Source organism: Carassius carassius, chromosome 27, assembly GCF_963082965.1.
Source record: "Carassius carassius chromosome 27, fCarCar2.1, whole genome shotgun sequence".
Lineage (NCBI taxonomy): Eukaryota > Metazoa > Chordata > Actinopteri > Cypriniformes > Cyprinidae > Carassius > Carassius carassius.
Window position 1 is genome coordinate 19,485,228 of NC_081781.1, and position 23,059 is coordinate 19,508,286.

At 38.3% G+C, this 23,059-nt stretch overlaps 2 protein-coding genes across 2 annotated transcripts; one reads left to right on the forward strand and one right to left on the reverse strand.

Annotated features, from left to right (window-relative positions):
• Positions 1 to 2,452: 2,452 nt before the first annotated feature.
• LOC132106959 (NAD-dependent protein deacylase sirtuin-5, mitochondrial) lies at positions 2,453 to 10,862 on the reverse strand. The gene is made up of 11 exons (XM_059513078.1): positions 10,611 to 10,862; positions 8,871 to 9,006; positions 8,696 to 8,769; positions 8,478 to 8,611; positions 7,527 to 7,598; positions 5,364 to 5,517; positions 5,074 to 5,161; positions 4,916 to 4,969; positions 3,764 to 3,887; positions 2,839 to 2,954; positions 2,453 to 2,603 (listed from the first exon to the last, which is right to left on the reverse strand). Exons 3-11 carry the CDS (start codon positions 8,712 to 8,714, stop codon positions 2,531 to 2,533), a joined length of 834 nt encoding a protein of 277 aa, XP_059369061.1. The 5' UTR covers positions 8,715 to 8,769; positions 8,871 to 9,006; positions 10,611 to 10,862; the 3' UTR covers positions 2,453 to 2,530.
• A 6,527-nt stretch (positions 10,863 to 17,389) lies between these two features.
• On the forward strand, positions 17,390 to 21,774 carry LOC132106953 (tripartite motif-containing protein 16-like protein). The gene is made up of 6 exons (XM_059513072.1): positions 17,390 to 18,259; positions 18,936 to 19,031; positions 19,175 to 19,408; positions 19,494 to 19,653; positions 20,758 to 20,817; positions 20,927 to 21,774. Exons 1-6 carry the CDS (start codon positions 17,921 to 17,923, stop codon positions 21,457 to 21,459), a joined length of 1,422 nt encoding a protein of 473 aa, XP_059369055.1. The 5' UTR covers positions 17,390 to 17,920; the 3' UTR covers positions 21,460 to 21,774.
• Positions 21,775 to 23,059: the final 1,285 nt, after the last annotated feature.

The window sequence follows — 23,059 nt, forward strand, 5'->3', positions numbered from 1 at the left end:
ACTTATCAACAAATGGGACATTTTTAGGGCTCCCAGTCTCTGCATTCTTCCGCTATAATAGAATATTGTATTATTGTTAGTATTGTAATTTTACTGCTGTACTTTAAAATAAAGGCAAAAAAAAAACAAGTTTCAAAAGTAAAATAAAAATGATTACAAGTGAAATATTAAAAAAGAATATATATATATATATATATATATATATATATATATATATATATATATATATATATATATATATATATATATACAGTACAGACCAAAAGTTTGGAAACATTACTATTTTTTATGTTTTTGAAAGAAGTTTCTTCTGCTCATCAAGCCTGCATTTATTTGATCAAAAATACAGAAAACACAGTAATATTGTGATATATTATTACTACTTAAAATAATAGTTTTCTATTTGAATATACTTTAAAAGCATTATTACTCCAGCCTTCAGTGTCACATGTAACATCCAGTCTATCACATGATCATTTAGAAATCATTCTAATATTCTGATTTATTATGAGTGTTGGAAACAGTTCTGCTGTCTAATATATTTGATGAATAAAAGGTTAAAAAGAACTGCATTTATTCAAAATAAAAAAGAATTCTAATAATATATATTCTAATAATATATTTTCTTTACTATCACTTTTTATCAATTTAACACTGTGACGAGTGGGGCGGGGCCGAGGGACGTGGGAGCGAGGCCGGTGGAGTGATTGGAGATGAGCTACACCTGTTCGACCCGCCGGTCTCGAGGCCCACGGAGGAGATGGAAGGATATAAAACTGGAGCGACGACAGTGAAGGACGAGAGAGGACCAGGCCTGGGCTTTTAGTTGTGTTTTGGTTTTTATTTGCGCGCACCAGTCGTCCGTGAGGGGCTGGTGCGCTGTTTTGTGTTTATTTTGCTTTATTAAAATGTTGTTTGATTGTCCGCCGGTTCCCGCCTCCTTCTTCCCGATGATTAGCAAGGTTTAATTCATTACAAACACATCCTTGCTGAATAAAAGTATTGATTTTCTTTAAAAAAAAAAAAAGAAAGAAAAAAAATTACTGACCCCAAATTACTGACCAGTAGTGTATATTGTTATTACAAAATATTTATATTTTAAAAACATAGCTTCTTCTTCTTCTTTTTTTTATTCATCAAAGTATCCTAAAAAAGTATCACATGTTCTGAAAAAATATTAAGCAGCAGAACTGTTTCCAACTTTGATAATGAATCATTATATTAGAATACTTTCTAAAGGATCATGTGATAATGATCCTAAAAATTCAGCTTTGCATCACAGAAATAAATGATAATTTAAAGTATAATAAATGTAAAAACAATTATTTTAAATTGTAATAATATATCACTATATTACTGTTTTTTCTGTATTTTTGATCAAATAAATGCAGGCTTGATGAGCAGAAGAAACTTCTTTCAAAAAAATTAAAAATAGTAATGTTTCCAAACTTTTGGTCTGTACTATATATATATATATATATATATATATATATATATATATATATATATATATATATATATATATTACAATCATAATAAAACTATAATTATTAATGTGTAATTATGATTAAATGTCATATTGACATATATATTTAAAAAAAAATTATTATTGTTGGCCAAATTGTGCAGCCATACAAAGAAGTAAAGCAAACCTGGTGCTTTTTTCCTCCACAATTAATCTTTCTGACCCTCCACATACAGCAACAGAACTACCAAGTTTAAGGCCCAGAAACATAGTAAGGACATCTTTAAAACAGTCCAATGGTTCAGCCGTAATTTTATGAATCTAGAAGAATTTTTTTTGTGTGTGCAAAGAAAACAAATAATGACTTCATGCAACAATTTCTTCTCTTCCGTTTCAGCCTACAACGTGCATTCATAAGAGTATCACGACACTTGTGTAGTTGTGTTGTTGTCTGTGGAGGGTCAGAAAGCTCTCGGATTTAATCAAAAATATCTTAATTTGTGTTCTGAAGATGTACAAAGGTCTTACAGGGTTGGAAAGAGATGAAGGGTGATTGATTAATGATTTCCTTTTTGGGTGAACTATCCCTTTAATAACCTAAGACTAACAATAGAATTTAAAGACCAGTCATAAATCTTGTTCATGTACTCATGTGTTTTTAAGTATTGCCCTTGGACACTTTATTTTATGGTTATTTTATTTCAAGTAAAACTCCTGATTCCACATCCATTGTGTCTGTCTGTGCTCATCCTGACACAGCTCATTCAAAATCATTATATTGCATTAGTGTCTAGTCCTACATGTACATTCAGGGTACCCACAACATTTGACCAATCAATTTTCATGATTTTTCCAGCCAGTTTTTATATATATATATATATATATATATTTCAGAACTGATCATATTGAAAACTTACTCATGATTGAAATTTCCATAACTCTTTAAAACTATTGTCTTAGTATCATAGGAAAACCAATCACATGAAGGCATGAACCAATCCAATGTGCTCTGTTAAAGTGCTCTATGCAGTAGGCATGAACAAATGGGTCATGCCTTCTCTCTCCTTAAATAACCTCGCTCTCGTGGCGTTCCAGGGCAGGAGGCAGTGTGACACCACAAGGACCCTCAAAGTGATATCTGTTGGTGAGAAACACATCTCAAATAAACCACACGCAGGTGTTCAATTTGTTTTGTGAAGTGTACCGTTCAGTGTTTGCTCAAATGCGACAGCGAGAGACGTCACTTAGAGTCTGTGCGTATGTGGAGGTTTGTGCACAATAGAGCAGCTATGCGTTATCCTGTTGAATGGGCTGACTGAGAGGCATCACTGTGACTCATGTAAAGTGATAGTTTGTGTATTTGTATGTCTTACTTAAAGCGCATAGTAGCAGGTGTGCACTCCATGTTGAATTCAGCTACAGGCACTCCTCTACCTGCCACCTGAGGAGCAAACATAGCTGCTGGGTAAACTATGGAGGAGGTTCCCACCTAGAGACAAGAAAACAATGTGACAAACACAGAATACAGTTGGAGGTGAAACGCATCTGTATGAGGGATTGACAATATTGTGTTGGTAGAGATTTATGCAGCAACCTTTTTAGTCAAAGACCTTGCAAACCTACATTTAAAACAGTATAAATATGTTAGCCAGTATAAGTTTTTTATAGTTATTGTAAGAGTTTTTGTTTATGTTGCTGTTATGCCAGGATTTCCTGCAATGCTCGATCTCTAGAGCCACTGTGTAAAAAACATAAATCCCATTTACTCTAACTGTAAATGTAATTTTGCAGGCCGAATTGAATGTGATGTGATAAAAAGACTGGGCACCTTGTGAGCTGCACGAAAAAACGTACATCTCCAGTGAAGTTCGATTCATGAACGAATTTGAGCAGCTTCTTGAAGTGATTAATTTGAACTCATATTACTGGTTTGAAGAGTCTTTTACTAAATTAATTCACTAAATTCTTCACGGCGGTCAATAAATCAACATCTGACTCACTTAATAAACTGCAAGATAGCTTTCCTTTCTTTTTTGCATGCTGAAGGCTCATGAAAATTACTAACTGATCTCTGGTAATTGATTCTAATGGATATGGTTTAAGCCTGAATGTTGCTAAGCTAACAACTCAATACTTTAGTAAGCTGAAAATAAAAACATGGTATCATGTGAATTTTGGATTTCATCAAAATAAGGTATTATAAACAGTTCTAAAATAGGCCTATTCTTAAAATCCTTTCTAGTTAGTCAGCTCCGTGGTTCTATTAAGTGTTTTATGCATTCATTTGCTATCACTCACCACTAAGCAGAGATCACATTTTTCCAGCTCCTGCTCCACAGCAGTGAGAATATCTGAATCCAGAGTCTCTCCGAACCAAACCACATGAGGCCTCAGCAATCCATTACAGTCACTTTTGTCACACCTATAATCATAAAGTACAAAACTAACATCTCGAACATGAAATATTAAACACGTGGATATATGCTGCCCACTGCTGGAGAAAAGTGTTGCTATTCTCAAGTTATTTCTGTATTGACCTTTACATATTTTTTTTTAAATTTCCCCATGAAGTCCAGTTATAAAGGTTGTTGAAGGGTTTTTTTTTTTTTTGCACCAAAGCACCCCCAATTTCGTATTACATGACTACCCTCCTACCTCTCTAAATTACACAGCCTTACAGTATGTTTACAGTAAAGCAAACCAGAGGTATGCACAGGCAGCATCTGATTATTTTTGTTGCAACGCAGGACATAATTTTTTTTATGCAACATAATTTTTAAAAAAAAGTTTATTTAATCTAAAATGCAGTTAAACTGTAATATTGTCAAAATATTTTTCCAATTTAAAATCACTGTTTTATTTTAATATATTTAACATGTCATTTACTCCTGTGGTGCAATGCTGAATTTTCAGCTGTCACTACTCCAGTCTTCAGTGTCACATGATCCTTTAAGAAATCATCCTGATATTCGTACAGCATAAAACTGGTGCTCAATAAACATTTCTTATTATTAACAAAGTCGAAAACAGTTGTGCTGATTAACATTTTTGTGGAAACTGATACATTTTCCAGGGTTCTCTGATGATTTTTTTTTTCAAAGAACAGCATTTATTAACTTTTTTCATAACAATGTAAACATCTTCACTGTCACTTCTGATCACTTTAATGTGTCCTCGCTGAAAAGAAGCATTCATTTCTTTTAAAACCCAAACAGTGTAGTGTAGTTCTCAGTTCCTTGCAATTTGTATAAACAGCTTAAAAATCTGATTCTGCACAAAAATCTGCACAGAAGTACAGCATGCAGAACGTTTTGCAGATTTGCACATATTAAATATGTTGGCAAATTTGGTAACGGAACAGCCCCCCGGTAAAATGGCTGCATTTAACAATGTACTGCATTTTATGACTAATCAGTCTACTGATCTGCAACAAAACCCAAACTCACAAACCTGGGCAGGTGCTCCACTGGTATCCTTGCATCCTTGGCACTGGGGTCAGGCTCTCTGAGAATTGAAAAAAGAAAGAGAAAATCAGATACAGAGAGTTCATTCTCTTGTGGTTTAAATATTTGATGAAATAATAGTGATGTGTTTGCATGAGCTTGTACCCTTTCCCCTCCAGAGCAGGACAGATTGGACTCTTGTGGTTGGCTTTGACTTCACCACAGCTCATGCAGCGGGTTTTAAATAGACTACCTAGAGAGAAAGAGAGAAGAGAGAGAACTCGGAAATCGGATCGGGAATAACCTCAATTTGAAGGTATGATTGTATGGAAAGATGGGACAAAAACTCCACTATACCAAATAGATGCCCTATCAATTTCATTTCTGTTAATCAGATGTCAACCAATAATTGATGTATTATAATGGTGTCCTGGTTTGAGTAGCTGTTGTCTCACCGTGGATTTCATAGAGATGTTTGGAGCCAGCACGTCTGTGCAGTTCATCGATGTTCTGAGTGATGATCACAACAGAGCGCCCCTGTTTGCTGAGACGGGACTCACACTCTGCTATAGCCAGGTGGGCTGGGTTTGGCATCTTACTGCACATAACCTACAAAATTAAATACAATATGAAAAATGAAATAAATTAAGATTAGTAGTGGTGGAAATATTTTGCATTTTTCAAATATCAGCATCGGCCAATACGTTTTTCTGTTTGCCCGATGTGTTCGAGGCGGATATAAGTCTGTCTAATAATCAGATAGAACGGTTAAAGGAATTAATGTATACAAAAAGTATTATACCAATTGCTTTTTATTAGGCCTATCAGTAATAGAAAGGCACACATTATAATACTTTCTCGTTTGCTATCAGCATTAAGCAAATACGCATTTATATAATTTAAACAAACCTTTGAATGACTAATGAACATGCAAACTTAGTCGAATCCAGGTGTGAGATCTTGTGAAGTGTGCATATGACCAGCACGATTGTGTGATCTCTGTGTGACGGCTGGTCCATGTAAACTCAATGCTTTTAACTTTGAACTCGTGATTTTAAATTCTGCTGCACTTTATGCATTTGCCCACTGTCATGTAAAGAATAAGTATGTTTATTTTACACATTTCGTTTTTAATCCATTGTCAAAATATTTCTTAAATATTAATAAAAAATTAATATATAATTTCATCGGCTTCATATCGGTTGTCCCCCACCACCCCCAAGATATCGGTATTGGCATCGGCTGTATTAATAAAAAATGTTTTTCTGTTGTTAATAAATGTTAATGTTAAATGTTAATAAAAAATGCTGTTGCCTACTTTGTCATGTAAAGAATAAGTATGTTTATTTTACACATTTCGTTTTTAATCCATTGTCAAAATATTTCTTAAATATTAATAAAAAATAAATATATAATTTCATCGGCTTCATATCGGTTGTCCCCCACCACCCCCAAGATATCGGTATTGGCATCGGCTGTATTAATAAAAAATGTTTTTCAAAAATGCAAACACGCATCTCACAACCGATCTACTATTGTTAAGTAATCGTGGGGATGCAATGTGAATTTCAGACGTTCTTTCAGATTTCTTACTGCAATTCTAAGGATGCCAAACATGCATATAGAAAGGGAAGTCGTGGCCTAATGGTTAGAGAGTCGGACTCCCAATCGAAAGGTTGTGAGTTCGAGTCCCGGGCCAGCAGGAATTGTGGGTGGGGGGAGTGCATGTACAGTTCTCTCTCCACCTTCAATACCACGACTTAGGTACCCTTGAGCAAGGCATCGAACCCCCAACTGCTCCCTGGGCGCCGCAGCATAAATGGCTGCCCACTGCTCTGGGTGTGTGCTCACAGTGTGTGTGTGTGTTCACTGCTCTGTGTGTGTGCACTTCGGATGGGTTAAATGCAGAGCACAAATTCTGAGTATGGGTCACCATACTTGGCTGAATGTCACGTCACTTTCACTTTTTGTCATATTCATGACATTTTCTCTGTGTGCTGTATGTAAAATAAGGGTTACCCTAGCTTTATTTGAAAAATATGATTCCCAATGCACACAAACATCCCAGAATACTCAGTGCCCTGTTGGTTACAGTGTTTACTTCTTTTTAATTATATTTCTATTAAATATCTATGTATTTGTGATAAATACTTTGTCATGTAAAGAATAAGTATGTTTATTTTACACATTTCGTTTTTAATCCATTGTCAAAATATTTCTTAAATATTAATAAAAAATAAATATATAATTTCATCGGCTTCATATCGGTTGTCCCCCACCACCCCCAAGATATCGGTATTGGCATCGGCTGTATTAATAAAAAATGTTTTTCAAAAATGCAAACACGCATCTCATAATCGATCTACTATTGTTAAGTAATCGTGGGGATGCAATGTGAATTTCAGACGTTCTTTCAGATTTCTTACTGCAATTCTAAGGATGCCAAACATGCATATAGAAAAAAAAGTAGTAGTAGAAGAAAAGTAGTAGTAGTCTCATTAAAGTATTAACATACCATTGCAGGCATTTATAATATACTTTTACAGTGAATTGATCACTGAAAGAAACAAATGGCATTATGACATTGGTAACCATTCAGTCAGTAATGTGTGACCCACCTCACGCCTGTAATGGTAAAACTCCCAAACTAAAGAAGGATCTCGAGAGAAAGCTTCAGGGGTTGCCAAATCCTGAAAGACAAAGAGAAGAAAAGAGAGCCTCCTGTTAATGTTCCCTTATGTACATGTGATGTGAAACTAAGAGCTTGAAGAAGTATGACAAAAAAGTATTAGCGTACTATTTAGAATAAAATTATCTCTATATGTTCTGTTGTGCAGCACTTAAAAAATATATATTATATAAAAAAATATATATAATATTATTATTTCATATTAATAAATTAAAATGATTATTATTATTAATGTTTGCTTGCTTACACACGTGGTGTGACTACAGCATTCATATCCACTGTTACAGGTAGCCTGACAAATTTGGTCAGAGCTGTCAAATACAATAGATGTTGAACGTTTACAGTCATTATTTACAATGCAAAATGTAAACTATGTTTTACAGGCCCATTTGTATATATTTCTGAATCATAAATTAAAGAAAAGTCATGCAGTATAATATACAACTGGTACCCTGCTGTAACTTTTCCACTACTTTTCAAAGTCTCACACAGAATCAGTGAGGTGTTTTTCATAGCAAAGAAAGACTAAGACTCGCCTCTTCATTTAGAAGTGTATTTAGACTTTTTATGTTGTTATGTTGTCAATTAGAGCAGTATATCGCCTTGTAGTCACTGTGCTTATACGCTGTTATGCTCTGCAAAGTACTACTTAAGTCAAGGGTTTCCAAAGAGGTCTGTGAAAAATTTGTCAAAATTAACATTAAGGAATTAATGTAATGCACATTCACATTCTGCCTTTATTTATCAACAGAAAGGATCATCACAAAGGGATTTGAGTCCTAGAATTACAAAGTTTTAAAAACCTTGGTATAAATCCTATATTGAAACTAAGATCAGATAGTAAAAATTGTGTGATGTGTATACAATATGTGTAGGTTACCTGTGCCTGCCATTTCCTCCAGTAGCCCCCCTGTCCTCTAAAGGTTGGGACTCCACTCTCTGCACTCACTCCAGCCCCCGTAATGATAGCAATGTGCTTGGCTTTAGCAAAATCCTCACGAAACTCTGTTAAATCTGCAAAATGAAACAAATTGCAATGCAAACCATTTAATTCACAGGCCATCCACTGCCATACATACACAGTGAAGAGGGTCTTACCTGAGCTTGGTCTAGCCATCTTTGGAGCGCCTCAGTTCAGTCTGACTGCCGCACAGAGGTGAGAGGTCAGCCCCCTACAAGTCAAATGCCACACAACCATTCAGTTAAATGTCACTCTGCACAGCAAGAAAATCAGAAAAATACATATAAACAACCCGAAATGAAACGCACTCACAAGCGGACACACACAGAATCAGAGAATGAGATTAAAGCACTTCCTCTTTCTGTTCGGAGATGTTCCTTTGCTAGAAAAGGAGGCGTGTCCAGGAAGTAGTCTGACAGGTTGGGAATTCTGGAATGATATCCTTCTTCTATTCATAATCACACAAAGCATTACAAACTGTATTAGCTTAATATAAAACTCCTTTGTGCAGCTTTTTTTTTAAAAAGAAAGAAGAAAAGAAAAATACTATTTATATATATAAAGTATATGTATATATTTATTTAAATACATTTTAAAAGATGTACTACATTGTTAAATGTAACATTTTAAATTAAAAGTTTAATTAACTCATTTAAATGCAATCCACAAATATGAAAAAAATAAAACACAACATAAGGGAATTTTTTTTTTACGACTTTTACATATACACTTAAGGAAATGACTGAACATAAAATCTGACTCATGGGTCATTGATGCCGTGCATTAAGTTTCCATGTCCTCAATACATTTTCTAAGTTTTGTTTACATTTGTTTTATAACAATGAACTTACAGTATGAGTGAATTTTAAATCTTGAAGCTACAAAGCTGTTTCAAACCAGAAATATTTTTTATAATGTTTGGTTAATTATGGTTGAACTTGTAATAATGTCACAGGCTTTTGCCATGTCCTCAATTTGACTTATTTTTGGTGTGAAACAACAACAAACATCTGTAAGTATCGATATGCCTTGGTCATGTGAGGTATGACTTATTATCTCATTTGTCACTTTAAAATGCTAGACAGTGTTAGATAAAAACGAAATAAACTTATTTACATAACTTAACTTAGACACCCCAATGTAAGCTTTTATATCCATTCTGTTAGGAACCATGTTTATTTCTTTATTAACAGTCTCATTTATTTTCTTGCCAATGTGTAAATAATCAATTTAATTAATAAAATCAAGTTAAAAATACTAATAAAGTGCCTGCTTGACCAGCACATGTTTCTGAATATCTGGTATGGTGGTGCACCCCTTTATTTGAAAGTGAAAGTGAAGTGACATTCAGCCAAGTATGGTGACCCATACTCAGAATTTGTGCTCTGCATTTAACCCATCCGAAATGCACACACACAGAGCAGTGAACACACACACACACACTGTGAGCACACACCCAGAGCAGTGGGCAGCCATTTATGCTGCGGCGCCCGGGGAGCAGTTGGGGGTTCGATGCCTTGCTCAAGGGCACCTAAGTCGTGGTATTGAGGGTGGAGAGAGCACTGTACATGCACTCCCCCCACCCACAATTCCTGCCGGCCCGGGACTCGAACTCACAACCTTTCGATTGGGAGTCCGACTCTCTAACCATTAGGCCACGACTTCCCACATTTGATGTAGTTACTAATAAAACTACACAACCATATTCAATTTTTTATTAATATTCTTTTTTTATTTACAGTAGCCACATAAGAGGAATGAGTCTGACCCTCATGCAAGAGACTCATGGCACTATTGCAGGAACATGAAAAGAGGACAGTACTGAGGTGCAATAAAGTCAAACTTTAATAAACATATGTGGGCCTTGAAGGACCTTGTAAAATGACCACAGCTCACATGCACTAGTTCCCTGCTCTCAGAAAAACACTTGATAGGTTAAAAATGGAAAACAAAGCAGCAGTAATGTTACATGTGCAATACATGCTAATGCTTTGCAACATATGACTATGAACACACAGCTGTCTAACAGAATGAAAGGAACGTAACAGCTACCTGCGTGTGTTGTGTTGACTTCTATCACACAGATTGTGTAGATTTAGTCCAGCAGAGCTGAAGATGAAATATTTATTACATCTACTCAGTTGCTGTCATGAACCAGTGGAAGACGGTGCACTACCCTCGGCTTCGAGACAAAATTGCACGCACAACACAAACCGTAAAACGACAAAAGTTCCTGTTAACTTTCGTATTAGAAACCTCTGAGGGGCGTTTGGTGGCTCAGAAAACACAAGCGTCCATTGACTCACATCCAAATCTTTGAACGCATTTTGAGTTATGATGATATTTGTACACCATAAAGTATAAAAGATTAAATAAATTTAATTTCAAGGATTGTTATCTGAGAAACGATCAGACTAAATCACCACAATAATTTCTATAAAATCACACTCAGAAAAATCGTATCCAGTAATCCCATTCGACTGTGAATGGTGCATCCTAAACATTGATGAGAAAAGTAACACGCATCACGAGTCTTTGCACTTCCTCAGCGTCGGCATGGACAATACTTCGCAGCTGAATAATGGCACTATAATAAACTTTAATAGCCAATTAATTGATATTAAGAGGGTAAAGTTTTAAATATGACAATTATTATTTAGACGCATAGTACTTGACCAATAAGAGAAAACGTCTGAGCCACTAAACCCGCCCATTTTTGTAATATTTTATTCTGTTTTTCAGAAGAACACGCTGCTGTTGAAGACTGGTCTGGTTATGGAAAGAGAGACCTCTATCGTGGAGAACATAATACTGTCAGTGGCTGTATCACAATTACAAATACAACAGAACATCTCGGTTACGTATGTAACCACGGTTCCCTGAATAGGGAACGAGATGCTGCGGTGACGTCACCGTATGGGAACACCTCTCGGTGTGACGAATGTCTGAAGCCCTATACCATCCCGCCAATCCTATTGGCCAAATAGCGGTTGGCACCGCCCTACGCATGCGTACGCATCATATACATGAGTGCCGCGCGCTATTTCGCTCAGATTTCATGAACTGAAGAAATGCTATCAAGGTACGGAATGGGCGGGACCGCAGCATCTCGTTCCCTATTCAGGGAACCGTAGTTACATACGTAACCGAGATGTTCCCTTTCATAGGTCACTTCGATGCTGCGGTGACGTCACCGTATGGGAACCCTATACCATAACGCCTGATGTACCTGATAGTTGGAATCCAAGGAAAGCATCTGCTCAAGCGGACAGAACCCGGGAGCCAGGAGCCATCCTCACATCCAGACTGTAAAACTTGAAAAAAGTGCTCGGTGAGGAACATCCTGCCGCAGCACAGACATCATATATACAACCCGAATTCCGGAAAAGTTGGGACATTTTTTAAATTTTAATAAAATGAAAACTAAAAGACTTTCAAATCACATGAGCCAATATTTTATTCACAATAGAACATAGATAACATAGCAAATGTTTAAACTGAGAAAGTTTACAATTTTATGCACAAAATGAGCTCATTTCAATTTTGATTTCTGCTACAGGTCTCAAAATAGTTGGGACGGGGCATGTTTACCATGGTGTAGCATCTCCTTTTCTTTTCAAAACAGTTTGAAGACATCTGGGCATTGAGGCTATGAGTTGCTGGAGTTTTGCTGTTGCAATTTGGTCCCATTCTTGCCTTATATAGATTTCCAGCTGCTGAAGAGTTCGTGGTCATCTTTGACGTATTTTTCGTTTAATGATGCGCCAAATGTTCTCTATAGGTGAAAGATCTGGACTGCTGGCAGGCCAGGTTAGCACCCGGACTCTTCTACGACGAAGCCATGCTGTTGTTATAGCTGCAGTATGTGGTTTTGCATTGTCCTGCTGAAATAAACAAGGCCTTCCCTGAAATAGACGTTGTTTGGAGGGAAGCATATGTTGCTCTAAAACCTTTATATACCTTTCAGCATTCACAGAGCCTTCCAAAACATGCAAGCTGCCCATATCGTATGCACTTATGCACCCCCATACCATCAGAGATGCTGGCTTTTGAACTGAACGCTGATAACATGCTGGAAGGTCTCCCTCCTCTTTAGCCCGGAGGACACGGCGTTCGTGATTTCCAACAAGAATGTCAAATTTGGACTCGTCTGACCATAAAACACTATTCCACTTTGAAATAGTCCATTTTAAATGAGCCTTGGCCCACAGGACACGACGGCGCTTCTGGACCATGTTCACATATGGCTTCCTTTTTGCATGATAGAGCTTTAGTTGGCATCTGCTGATGGCACGGCGGATTGTGTTTACCGACAGTGGTTTCTGAAAGTATTCCTGGGCCCATTTAGTAATGTCATTGACACAATCATGCCGATGAGTGATGCAGTGTCGTCTGAGAGCCCGAAGACCACGGGCATCCAATAAAGGTCTCCGGGCCTTGTCCCTTACGCACAGAGATTTCTCCAGTTTCTCTGAATCTTTTGATGATGTTATGCACTGTAGATGATGAGATTTGCAAAGCCTTTGCAATTTGACGTTGAGGAACATTGTTTTTAAAGTTTTCCACAATTTTTACGCAGTCTTTCACAGATTGGAGAGCCTCTGCCCATCTTTACTTCTGAGAGACTCTGCTTCTCTAAGACAAAGCTTTTATAGCTAATCATGTTACAGACCTGATATCAATTAACTTAATTAATCACTAGATGTTCTCCCAGCTGAATCTTTTCAAAACTGCTTGCTTTTTTAGCCATTTGTTGCCCCCGTGCCAACTTTTTTGAGACCTGTAGCAGGCATTAAATTTTAAATGAGCTAATTAAGTGGATAAAAGTGTAAAATTTCTCAGTTTAAACATTTGCTACGTTATCTATGTTCTATTGTGAATAAAATATTGGCTCATGTGATTTGAAATTCCTTTAGTTTTCATTTTATTAAAATGTAAAAAACGTCCCAACTTTTCCGGAATTCGGGTTGTAGAAGAACCACTGAGAAAGCTTGTGATGAAGCCACTGCTCTCGTGGAATGAGCTCTAACTCCTGAGGGCGAAGCGAGTCCGCGCGCCTCATAGGCTAAAGATATAGTTTCCACCAGCCAAAGGGACATGCGCTGCTTTGTGACAGCATGGCCTCTATTTTGTGTCCTAAGAGACAGAGCTGGTCGGACTCACGCCATGGAGCTGTTCGATCAACATAAGTCTTCAGCGCTCTGACAGGGCAAAGACTCAGATCTCCTGACCCTGCCTCTGCAGGGGGTAAAGCCTCCAAGACCACTTGTTGAAAGTGAAAAGGAATCGAAGCGACATTAGGGACATAATAGGCCTCGGTCGCAGCAATGCTTTCACAGAGCCTGGTGCAAAATCCATGCACGAGGGCGAAACAGAAGAGCCTGTAAATCCCCAACTCTCTTGAGGGAGGATAAAGCCACAAGAAGAACTGCCTTTAAAGTCAGGATTTTATCCGGTATAGTTTCAAAGGGCTCAAACGGATGCCCTGATAAACCTTGCAACACAATGGATAAATCCCATTAAGGAACTCGCACAGGGCGGAAAGGCCTCAGCCGTTGCGCACCCTGTATAAAACGAGAGACCAGCGGATGACGGCCCACTGAAGCACCATCTATATATCCGTGGTTAGCTGAAATGGCTGCCACGTAAACTTTCAGAGTGGCTGGCGTTACTCCATTCAGAGAAACGCTCTTGAAGGAACTCCAGTACTGAAGCCACTGGGCAGTAAACCGGATCCATATTACGAATTCCACACCAGGTCGTAAACAGTTTCCATTTGAAAGCATATAAGCGTCTTGTAGAAGCTGCCCTAGAATTCATTATAGTCTCGGTGGTTTCAACAGAAAGAACGGGACATATTAACTCACTCCGCTCAGAGGCCACGCCCACAGCTTCCATAGATCTGGCCTTGGGTGCCAAATCATTCCCTGTGCTTGCGATAGTAAATCCTGTCTGAGGGGACTCTCCCATGGAGAGCCCGCCAACAGACTGACCAGGTCCGCAAACCACGGCTGTGTGGGCCACCACGGATCAACCAGCAGCAGCTGTTCCACTCTGTCCAGCCGTATCTTGGATAACACCACTGGAATTAGATGAATCGGGGGGAAAACATACAAGCTGGTTCTGGGCCAATCCAAGCCTAGGGGTGATGGAGGGCATAGGGAGAACCACAGCGGGCAATGCGTAGTCATGCTCAACGCGAATAAGTCCACTCTTGCTTTTCCAAATATTTGCCATAAAAGGCTCACTGTTTGGGGGTGCAACCTCCATTCCCCCTGCTCCAGAGTCTGTCTGGATAGCAAATCCGCTCCGAAGTTTAAACGTCCGGGGACATGAACCGCTTGGATCGACAGAAATCTGTTCTGAGCCCAAAGAATAATATTTCTCGCCAACCGGCACAGGGGGCGAGAGCGTAATCCTCCTTGATGATTCAGATACGACACAACCGCTATGTTGTCTGACCTGAGTAGTACATGACGGCCGATCAGCAGATTCGAGAAATACTGGAGAGCTAGAAAAACCGCCAGTAATTCCAACCTGTTTATATGCCAACTGCGTTGTGTCGCCGTCCATACTCCGTGAGCTGGGCGCCCTTCACAAACAGCTCCCCAACCGGTCAAAGACGCGTCCGTCATGACAGACTCTCGGGAAGCTCAAATCCCCAGCCGAACTCCAGCTAGAAGGAATTCGGTTGACATCCATTGTCTTATTGACATAACACACCTCCGTGTCACTGAAATCGTCCGATGCGGAAGACAACGGGGTGAAATGTTTCGGCTTGTCGTCCACCACTGAAGAGGGCGCATATGAAGTAAGCCCAGACGGATTACAGGGGATGCCGCTGCCATTAGACCTAAAAGTCTGAGGCACAAACTCACCGTCACTGTGCGACCCACTTTGAAGTGACGCACGCATGACGCGAGAGACTGAGCACGCGGGAGAGATAGTCTTGCTGTCATCGCGCGAGAGTCCAAGTCTATTCCCAAAAGGTTATCCGCTGAGAGGGAATAAAAACACTCTTCTAGAAATTCATGCAAAAGCCCAGGCTGTTAAGATGATTAGCACAAGATCACGATGGGAGTGTGCTTGAGTCTGCGATTGTGCTAACACCAGCCAATCGTCCAGGCAATTCAATACACGAACGCCCTGGAGCCGCAACGGGGCCAGAACTGCGTCCATGCGTTTCGAAAATACTCGATGAGCTAAGGCTAAGCCGAAAGAAGAACACAGTATTGATATGCTTTGCCCTCTAAAGCGAATGTGAGGAACTTCCTGTGTCTCTTGATGATCTGAATATGAAAATATGCATCCTTCAGATCGATCGTGACAAACCAACTGTTTGGTTGAATCTGAGACAGAATAGACTTTACCGTTAACATCTAGATTTTGCTCATCTTGAGTGCAAGATTCAAACGGCGTAAATCGTCACTTTTATTTATTTATTTCTTTACAGATTTTGCCGTCCAACTCAGGTTTTTGTAATGTTGGCGAGATTAGCTAAGGTGGCGCTCGACCGTTAACATCCCGTCATAGAACGGTTCACTGCTCGGGCAGTATGTTTGGTAGCACTTAGCGCCAAATCTGTTGCCCCCTGCAGCTTTTTCACAGCCTCCGGTTGTAATATCTTTCTCGTTAAGAACCGCCATAAAGTGAAGTAAATTTGCAGAGATTAGACGCGACTCGACACGCCTTCAACGAGACTTTAGGCCGCGGCCGAGTTCAGCGCGATCCGTTCGGCTAGAGAGTTTGTCCACCAGCAGCATCGCTGTATAACAGCAGTCTGCCATGTCAGCAATGGTGGCGAAACCTGCGGCGTTCTTGACGTGCGCTGATTAAGGCTGCTTCCAGGACCTCGAAACCTCTTGGTGGAGGTCCGTGAAGAAGGGTAGCGGCTCACGGGGGGGGGGTAGTTTATCCACCACGCGGGTAACCACATTCAACAGCTCACTGAGGAAGGGGAGGCGCGTTTCTCCTGTCCGCTCGGAGGGAGAGAACCGCATATGCCGTCCAGAGCCTACTCTGAGTCCAAAGCCACGGTGGACAAACATAGTTTGTAAAAGCAAATCTGCTGATTAACACACTTGAGTGGGGGAGAGCGAGCAAATTGGAAAAAACTCCAGCGCATCACTGTATTCATAGTCCAAGCCGCACACATCGCCCCAAACCACCACCTCTTGCGGCGCCTTGGTGACCACAGAAGCGTAACAGTGGGGGTTAGACGCGAGGCGACCTATAGAAAATACACTCCAGAGCGCAGAACTGTAGCCGCAGGCTATTATGGAGAGAACTTGTAGAGAGGCTGCTAAATGAACCTCTCATGAGTGCCTCCCCGTGATAAACCCATTATACGGCTCTTACCTTTCGTTGACTCATCGCGTCCGCGAAGAGGAGTTGAACACTGCTCGGAGAAAAAAACACTGAGAACGCGAGATGGTTTCCTTAGGGCACAGATGATTCACTTTCCTGAAGGAAATGAAATCTGAGCAAAATAGCGTGCGGCACTCAGGTTTACGATGCGTACGCATGCGTAGGGCGGTGCCAAGCGCTATTTGGTCAATAGGATTGGCAGGATGGTATAGGGCTTCAGACATTCGTCACACGAGAGGTGTTCCCATACGGTGACGTCACCACAGCATCGAAGTGACCTATGAAAGGGACCTATGTAAAAAAAGACTGTTTTTATTGATAGCCTGGAAATTCATTTAAAATTAATTTGAAATGCAGTGAATACAATTTTGGATGTACTGTCTCCATTGTTCCCATCCGTTATCCATTTCCAATATTTATTATAATTAGCTATTTATAATCATAACAATTAGTGCTGTCAAATGATTAATCGTGATTTATTGTGATGGTGATATTTGCTATTTTATTTTATTGTTGCATAATTTATTTACACACACCCTTTATGTTTGTGCACATATTACATTACAAATATCCACTCCCTCTTTGTCTCCCAAAGTGCTAAAAAATTACCCGGAAACATCTTATGAAACATGTAATTATGCATGCATTCATCCATTTGGCATGAACAGACATGCACTGGAACAACCAACATCATCATCATGCCTGGGGTTGATCTTTCCAGAAGCTTAGCTTACCTACTCGAAGCTATGATGAATCACTTTTCTGAGGTAAACATGAAAATATTCATTATAAAACAACAACAGCAAAGATTTAGTGACTTAATGAAACATGTGACTCCTCTGAAACATGACCAGAGTGACACAAACTGTACACGACAACGGACTCCTCCCTTTACAACTTTAAATACAGACAATAGTGGGAGGCACAAGCAAACGCCATACTCTCTCTCTCCACAAAGCAGCTTTACAGTCTGTCTTTTACCTTCACTGTAAACGATGGCAGAGGAAGAAGCTGGTGTTTTCGTCAACCAGGAGCAGTTCAGCTGTCCCATCTGTATGGACCTTCTGCGGGACCCCGTGACCATTCCTTGTGGACACAACTACTGTATGGAGTGCATCAAGAGCTACTGGGAGCAGAAGAAACAGAAGAAGTTGTGCAGCTGTCCAGAGTGCAGACAGACCTTCTCCCCGAGACCGGCGCTCAACAAAAACACCCTGTTTGCTGAAGTTGTTGAGAAGCTGAGACAGACTGGAACGCGTTCATCCACCATCCCTGGAGCTGAGACTGATGAGGTCATTGGAAAAGAAAAGCAGGACCTCGTCATGTTCTGTCAGGTGTGTCTGACTTCTCTTCTGATGATAAACGTCATAATAACCAAGCACAGCAAGAGCTTTAATAAACAAGTCATTGAAAGGTCAGTTAATTTAAGTATGTTGAGGCTCAAGTGTATGAATAAAATTGCGTTATATAACAAAATATCAAACTAAGCAGGATTTGTCTTTGCACAAATAATGTCACACGTACATTATACATTTCATAAATTAAGTTTTAAATCATTAAACAATTATTAAATTGACCAAATAGATATAATGTGTGTGCGTTATTATATTACAGTAAAAATCCTTGAATATATAGGTAAATGTATTGTTTAGTTTATATATATATATATATATATATATATATATATATATATATAAGTATCAAAATTAAATTTAATCAAACATGAAAAACATGCTCACCACAGAAGAAATGCAGAAAAAAATAAAATAGTAATAGTAAAACTGGTACTTTATGGCTCACAAGGGCTGTGGGATAAATCAACTTGGGGGAGGGGGGGTCTAGTAGTACTTTTAATGGAAAAAAAAACCCGGGTTGATCCTGATAAAGGTTTGAAACCCAAAACATGTTGGTATGTTTATATAATTCAATTCCCATCACATGTGCTGCTGGATTTCTTTTGGTTGTTTAAAAAAAAAAAAATTCTTCATGTATTTATCCTCTGGTCTGCAGCAAGAGCTTACGCAGTCACAGATGAGATGCCAGCAGGTCATAAAGGAGCGCGAGACAGAGCTACAGGATCTGAGTCACGCCGTCCTCTCTCTCAGGGTGAGTCTGTTACTGCCAGGAGCTGGGAGATCTTAATGGACAAGTGGAATAGTGTGGGTCAACTTATGATCCTTATTAGACCCGTTATACACAGAGAGGTTCTTGGACTCATCACTTCTCTGGTTCTGCTTGTTGTATAACAGAGCTCTGCCCAGGCAGCAGTGGAGGATACGGAGAAGATCTTCAGTGAGCTGATTCTGTCCATTGAGGCACTGTGTTTCAAGGTGACAGAGATGATAAAAACAAAGGAGCAGATGGAATTAGACGAGGCACATGGATTTATGGAGAAACTAGAGCAGGAGATCTCAGAGCTCAGGAGGAGAGATGCTGAATACGACACGCTTGCACGCCTTGACGATAAAACTCAGTTCCTGAAGGTAGCGTCAGTGCTTCTAGACTCCAAAGTACAGGTCACTTTGTGATATGGGTTAAGAGAGTTTATTACTATTATATATTCCTCAGAGTTATGAAGCACTGTGTAGTCAGCTGGAGTTGGTGACCTCTCCTGCAGTTCTAGTCAATCCGGACTTCACTTTTGAGAGGGTGTCAAGAAAACTCACATATCTCTGTGAGGACATTAAAGATCTGTGCCAGAAGAAATCTGAGAAATTGTCAACAAAAGGTAAGTCATTATCTGAATATGTTTGGAATAGCATGCAAACTAAACTTTTAAATCATGTAAAAATGCAGTATATTCCAGGTTAATAATTGCATTACTTTAATAGTGAGTAGTTTCACAGTAGGACTTCTCTTGTGTATAACTGGTTAATGACAGCTTTATAAGAAACAAGACCAGTAAATTACATGTTGTTAGCAGCATTCTGCTGTTTCACAGTAATTTGGCAGTAAAATAACCCAATATGCATTTATTTCACAGCAAATTTTTGACCTAATTTATGTAGTACTGTACATTCATGGCAAATTTTTACAGTGCATTTCAATGTGATTAATGAATCACACATTCTGATTCATTATTATTGGATAATATTATATGTTATAATATACTGGATAATAGTTATATAGTATATATATATATATATAAACCACTGAATTAATAACTAGTGATGGACAATGATTAACCACGATTAATCACATCCAAAAAAAAATAAAAATTGTTTACATAATATATGTGTGTGTGCTGTGTATATTTATTATGTATATATAAATACACTCTTACATGTACATATTTAAGAACAAATTTATATGTTTAAATATTAAATCTAATATATTTAGATATAATATAAATTATATTATATTAATATAAGTAAATGCATGTGAATATTTTCCAAATGTATACTGTATGTGTGTCTTTATATATGCATAATAAATATCCACATCACGCACACATACTGTATATAAAAAAAACTTTTATTTTAGATGCTATTAATCACAATTAATCATTGCCCAGCACTGTTAAAAACTCAACAATCAATACTAAAACATCAATAATAAAAAAATACAAATAATAATCCTTATTTTTTCGAGATGGCAAATGCAAACCTCTAACAAGTGATGAGGTCATGTGACAATGTTTAATATATCTATTTATTTTATCCACATACTATTGTTTGAAATGTTTACCAAGTGTTTCACCTACTATTTTCAACTGTCAAAATTCATACAGTATTCAAGTATTCCAAACACTATTAGACATTAAATAAAAAAAAAAAATAAATAAAGTATAAATATTTTAAATGCCTGCACTGTTTCTATTTTGTCTTATTAGTGACAAACCTGAAGTTTATTCCTACTCCTGAACCTAAAATCAGAGAGCAGTTTTTGGAATGTGAGTAACACACACATGCACACACAATTAAATGTGCACCAGAAATCAATACAACAAACTACAGAATTACTGTCTTTGCTAATCCACGTCTTGTGTCTCTGGATTTCAGATTCGGGTCCCCTGACTCTCGACCCGAATACGGCTCACAGAAACCTCAGCGTTTCCTCAGAGACCGGCGAGGTGATGTGCAGTAAAACCTCTCTATCCGTTCCTGACCACCCAGAGAGGTTTGACAGCTATTACCAGGTCTTGTGCAGGGAGAGCGTGTCCGGTCGATGTTACTTTGAGGCAGAGTGGAGCGGGAAGGGTCCTGTGCACATCTCAATGTCCTATGAGGACATCAGCAGGAAAGGAAAGAGCACCCTGTGTGCTTTTGGACACAACGCCCAGTCCTGGAGTCTGGTGTGCTCTGAGGATACATATGCATTCTGGCACAATGGACGGGAAACTAAGATTCCCAAAATGCAGTGGGCTCGTAGGACTGGTGTTTATGTTGACTTCTCTGCAGGAATTTTGGCGTTTTACAGCATCACAGACTCATTGAATCTTATCTACAGAATTCGTAATGCATTCGCTCAACCGCTCTATCCTGGATTCAGAATTAATACCGGGTCCAGTTTGAGGCTTTGTTATCCACTTTAATGGCATGAAATGGAGATTACTCAGTTCTTGAGCAGTTCTTTGAAACTTAACAAATGAAGCATGAGAGGTCAGCCTCTACTGGTTGTTAACATTAGTTAACTACATTAGTTGACATCAGCTAACAATGTAAAGTGCTTCTAAAGCTTATATCAATCTTTGATAATTTCATCATTTACTAATATAATATTAAAATAAAAAATTATATCTGTTAAGATTATTTAATTGTCCTGAGCTAACATGGACTAGCAGTGAAAATCTGTATTTTAATGTAATAAACACTGTAACAAATGCTCATTGGAAAAGTGAAATGACATACAGCCAAGTAGCCAGCCAGGCTCAAGGGCACCTCAGTCGTGGTATTGCCGGCCCAAGACTCTAACCCACAACCCTAGGGTTAGGAGTCAAACTCTCTAACCACTAGGCCACAACTACCCCACTTTGTTATTTAATGTTAATTAACATAAACTAATGTTAACTAATGTAACTAATTGTAAAGTTTTACATAAATGACCAACACACTCTCATGGCAATTCATAACTATTTAATATTTTGGCTAATTCATATCCTCTCATTTGAATGTTTTCATCCAATCTGCTTGTGTCCCACTGATAGAATGGCTTGGGGGTAAACCTTCATGGTTATTTTTTTTATTTTATTTTTATCACAAGTTTCTGTACAAATCACATCATACAAATTCATACTAAATTGCCACCACATAAAATAGTTACGTTTTCTCTGTGAATGTTAATTTGGCAGGTTGTGCTGCTAACTGTATTTTTTACAGTTAGCACCTGCCAAATTTAACATACTGAAGTGTCACCAAAAATGTTTTTTGGAACCTGGTATTCATAAAATATGGAACCTGGTATTCGTATTTGTCTTTTTTTTTTTTTTTATAAAGGTTCCAAAGGGGGGTTTTCGCAGCAGTGCCATTAAAAAAAAAGTAATATTTAGGCTATGTTAAATGTATGTCAAGCTAATGTGTCAGGAAGAGGAACTGAATTTGTAGGCTTACATTACTTAGACTGAATTTATTAATAACGTTAACATTACTTGTATATAAAAAAGGTGTAAACGTATTATTTAAAATGTATGTATTTATACACAAACGTACAGCATATATAAAAACGTCTGAGGGAATTAAAAGAGATGTGAAGGGAACGTGGTCTTTCTTCTCGTTTAATCCATAAAACAAGTCATGTCAAAAGCTGTGTTACTATAATGAATTTTAGGTTTCATTTTGGCGTGTTGTGTGATATTTTTGTGTTTCCGTGATGTTAAAAGATATGAATAAATTGTGCCCTCTCTCTTTTATTAGCCAATGCTTAATTATTACAATGAAACATGTAACGTTAATGTAAACCACAGAAATACACTTATTTGAAGTTAACATGGGTGTGTTGAATGGGTTTTAGCGTGGGCAAACTTTTGCAATTTGCTGGTATTTATCAACAACAGATAGGCATATTTTGATATTATTTTAATGCTGTTTAAGGTAGACTTTTACTATGAAATGTGCATGTTCTGTTACAAATCCTTGCAACTAATGAACAGTCAGCATCAATGCTCCCTGTGTTGTGTGATGGATTGACATCCCAGA

Bases quoted from the DNA above. Each gene is read 5' to 3' on its own strand.
- LOC132106959 (XM_059513078.1), bottom strand. The intron at 2,955-3,763 runs GTGAGTGATAGC...TCTTGTCTCTAG, and splicing joins AATGTGATCTCTGCTTAGTG to GTGGGAACCTCCTCCATAGT. The intron at 2,604-2,838 runs GTAAGACATACA...TCTCACCAACAG, and splicing joins CCTGCTACTATGCGCTTTAA to ATATCACTTTGAGGGTCCTT.
- LOC132106953 (XM_059513072.1), top strand. From the start codon at position 17,921: ATGGCAGAGGAAGAAGCTGGTGTTTTCGTCAACCAGGAGCAGTTCAGC. The intron at 19,032-19,174 runs GTGAGTCTGTTA...GTTGTATAACAG, and splicing joins ACGCCGTCCTCTCTCTCAGG to AGCTCTGCCCAGGCAGCAGT. The intron at 19,654-20,757 runs GTAAGTCATTAT...TTGTCTTATTAG, and splicing joins TGAGAAATTGTCAACAAAAG to TGACAAACCTGAAGTTTATT.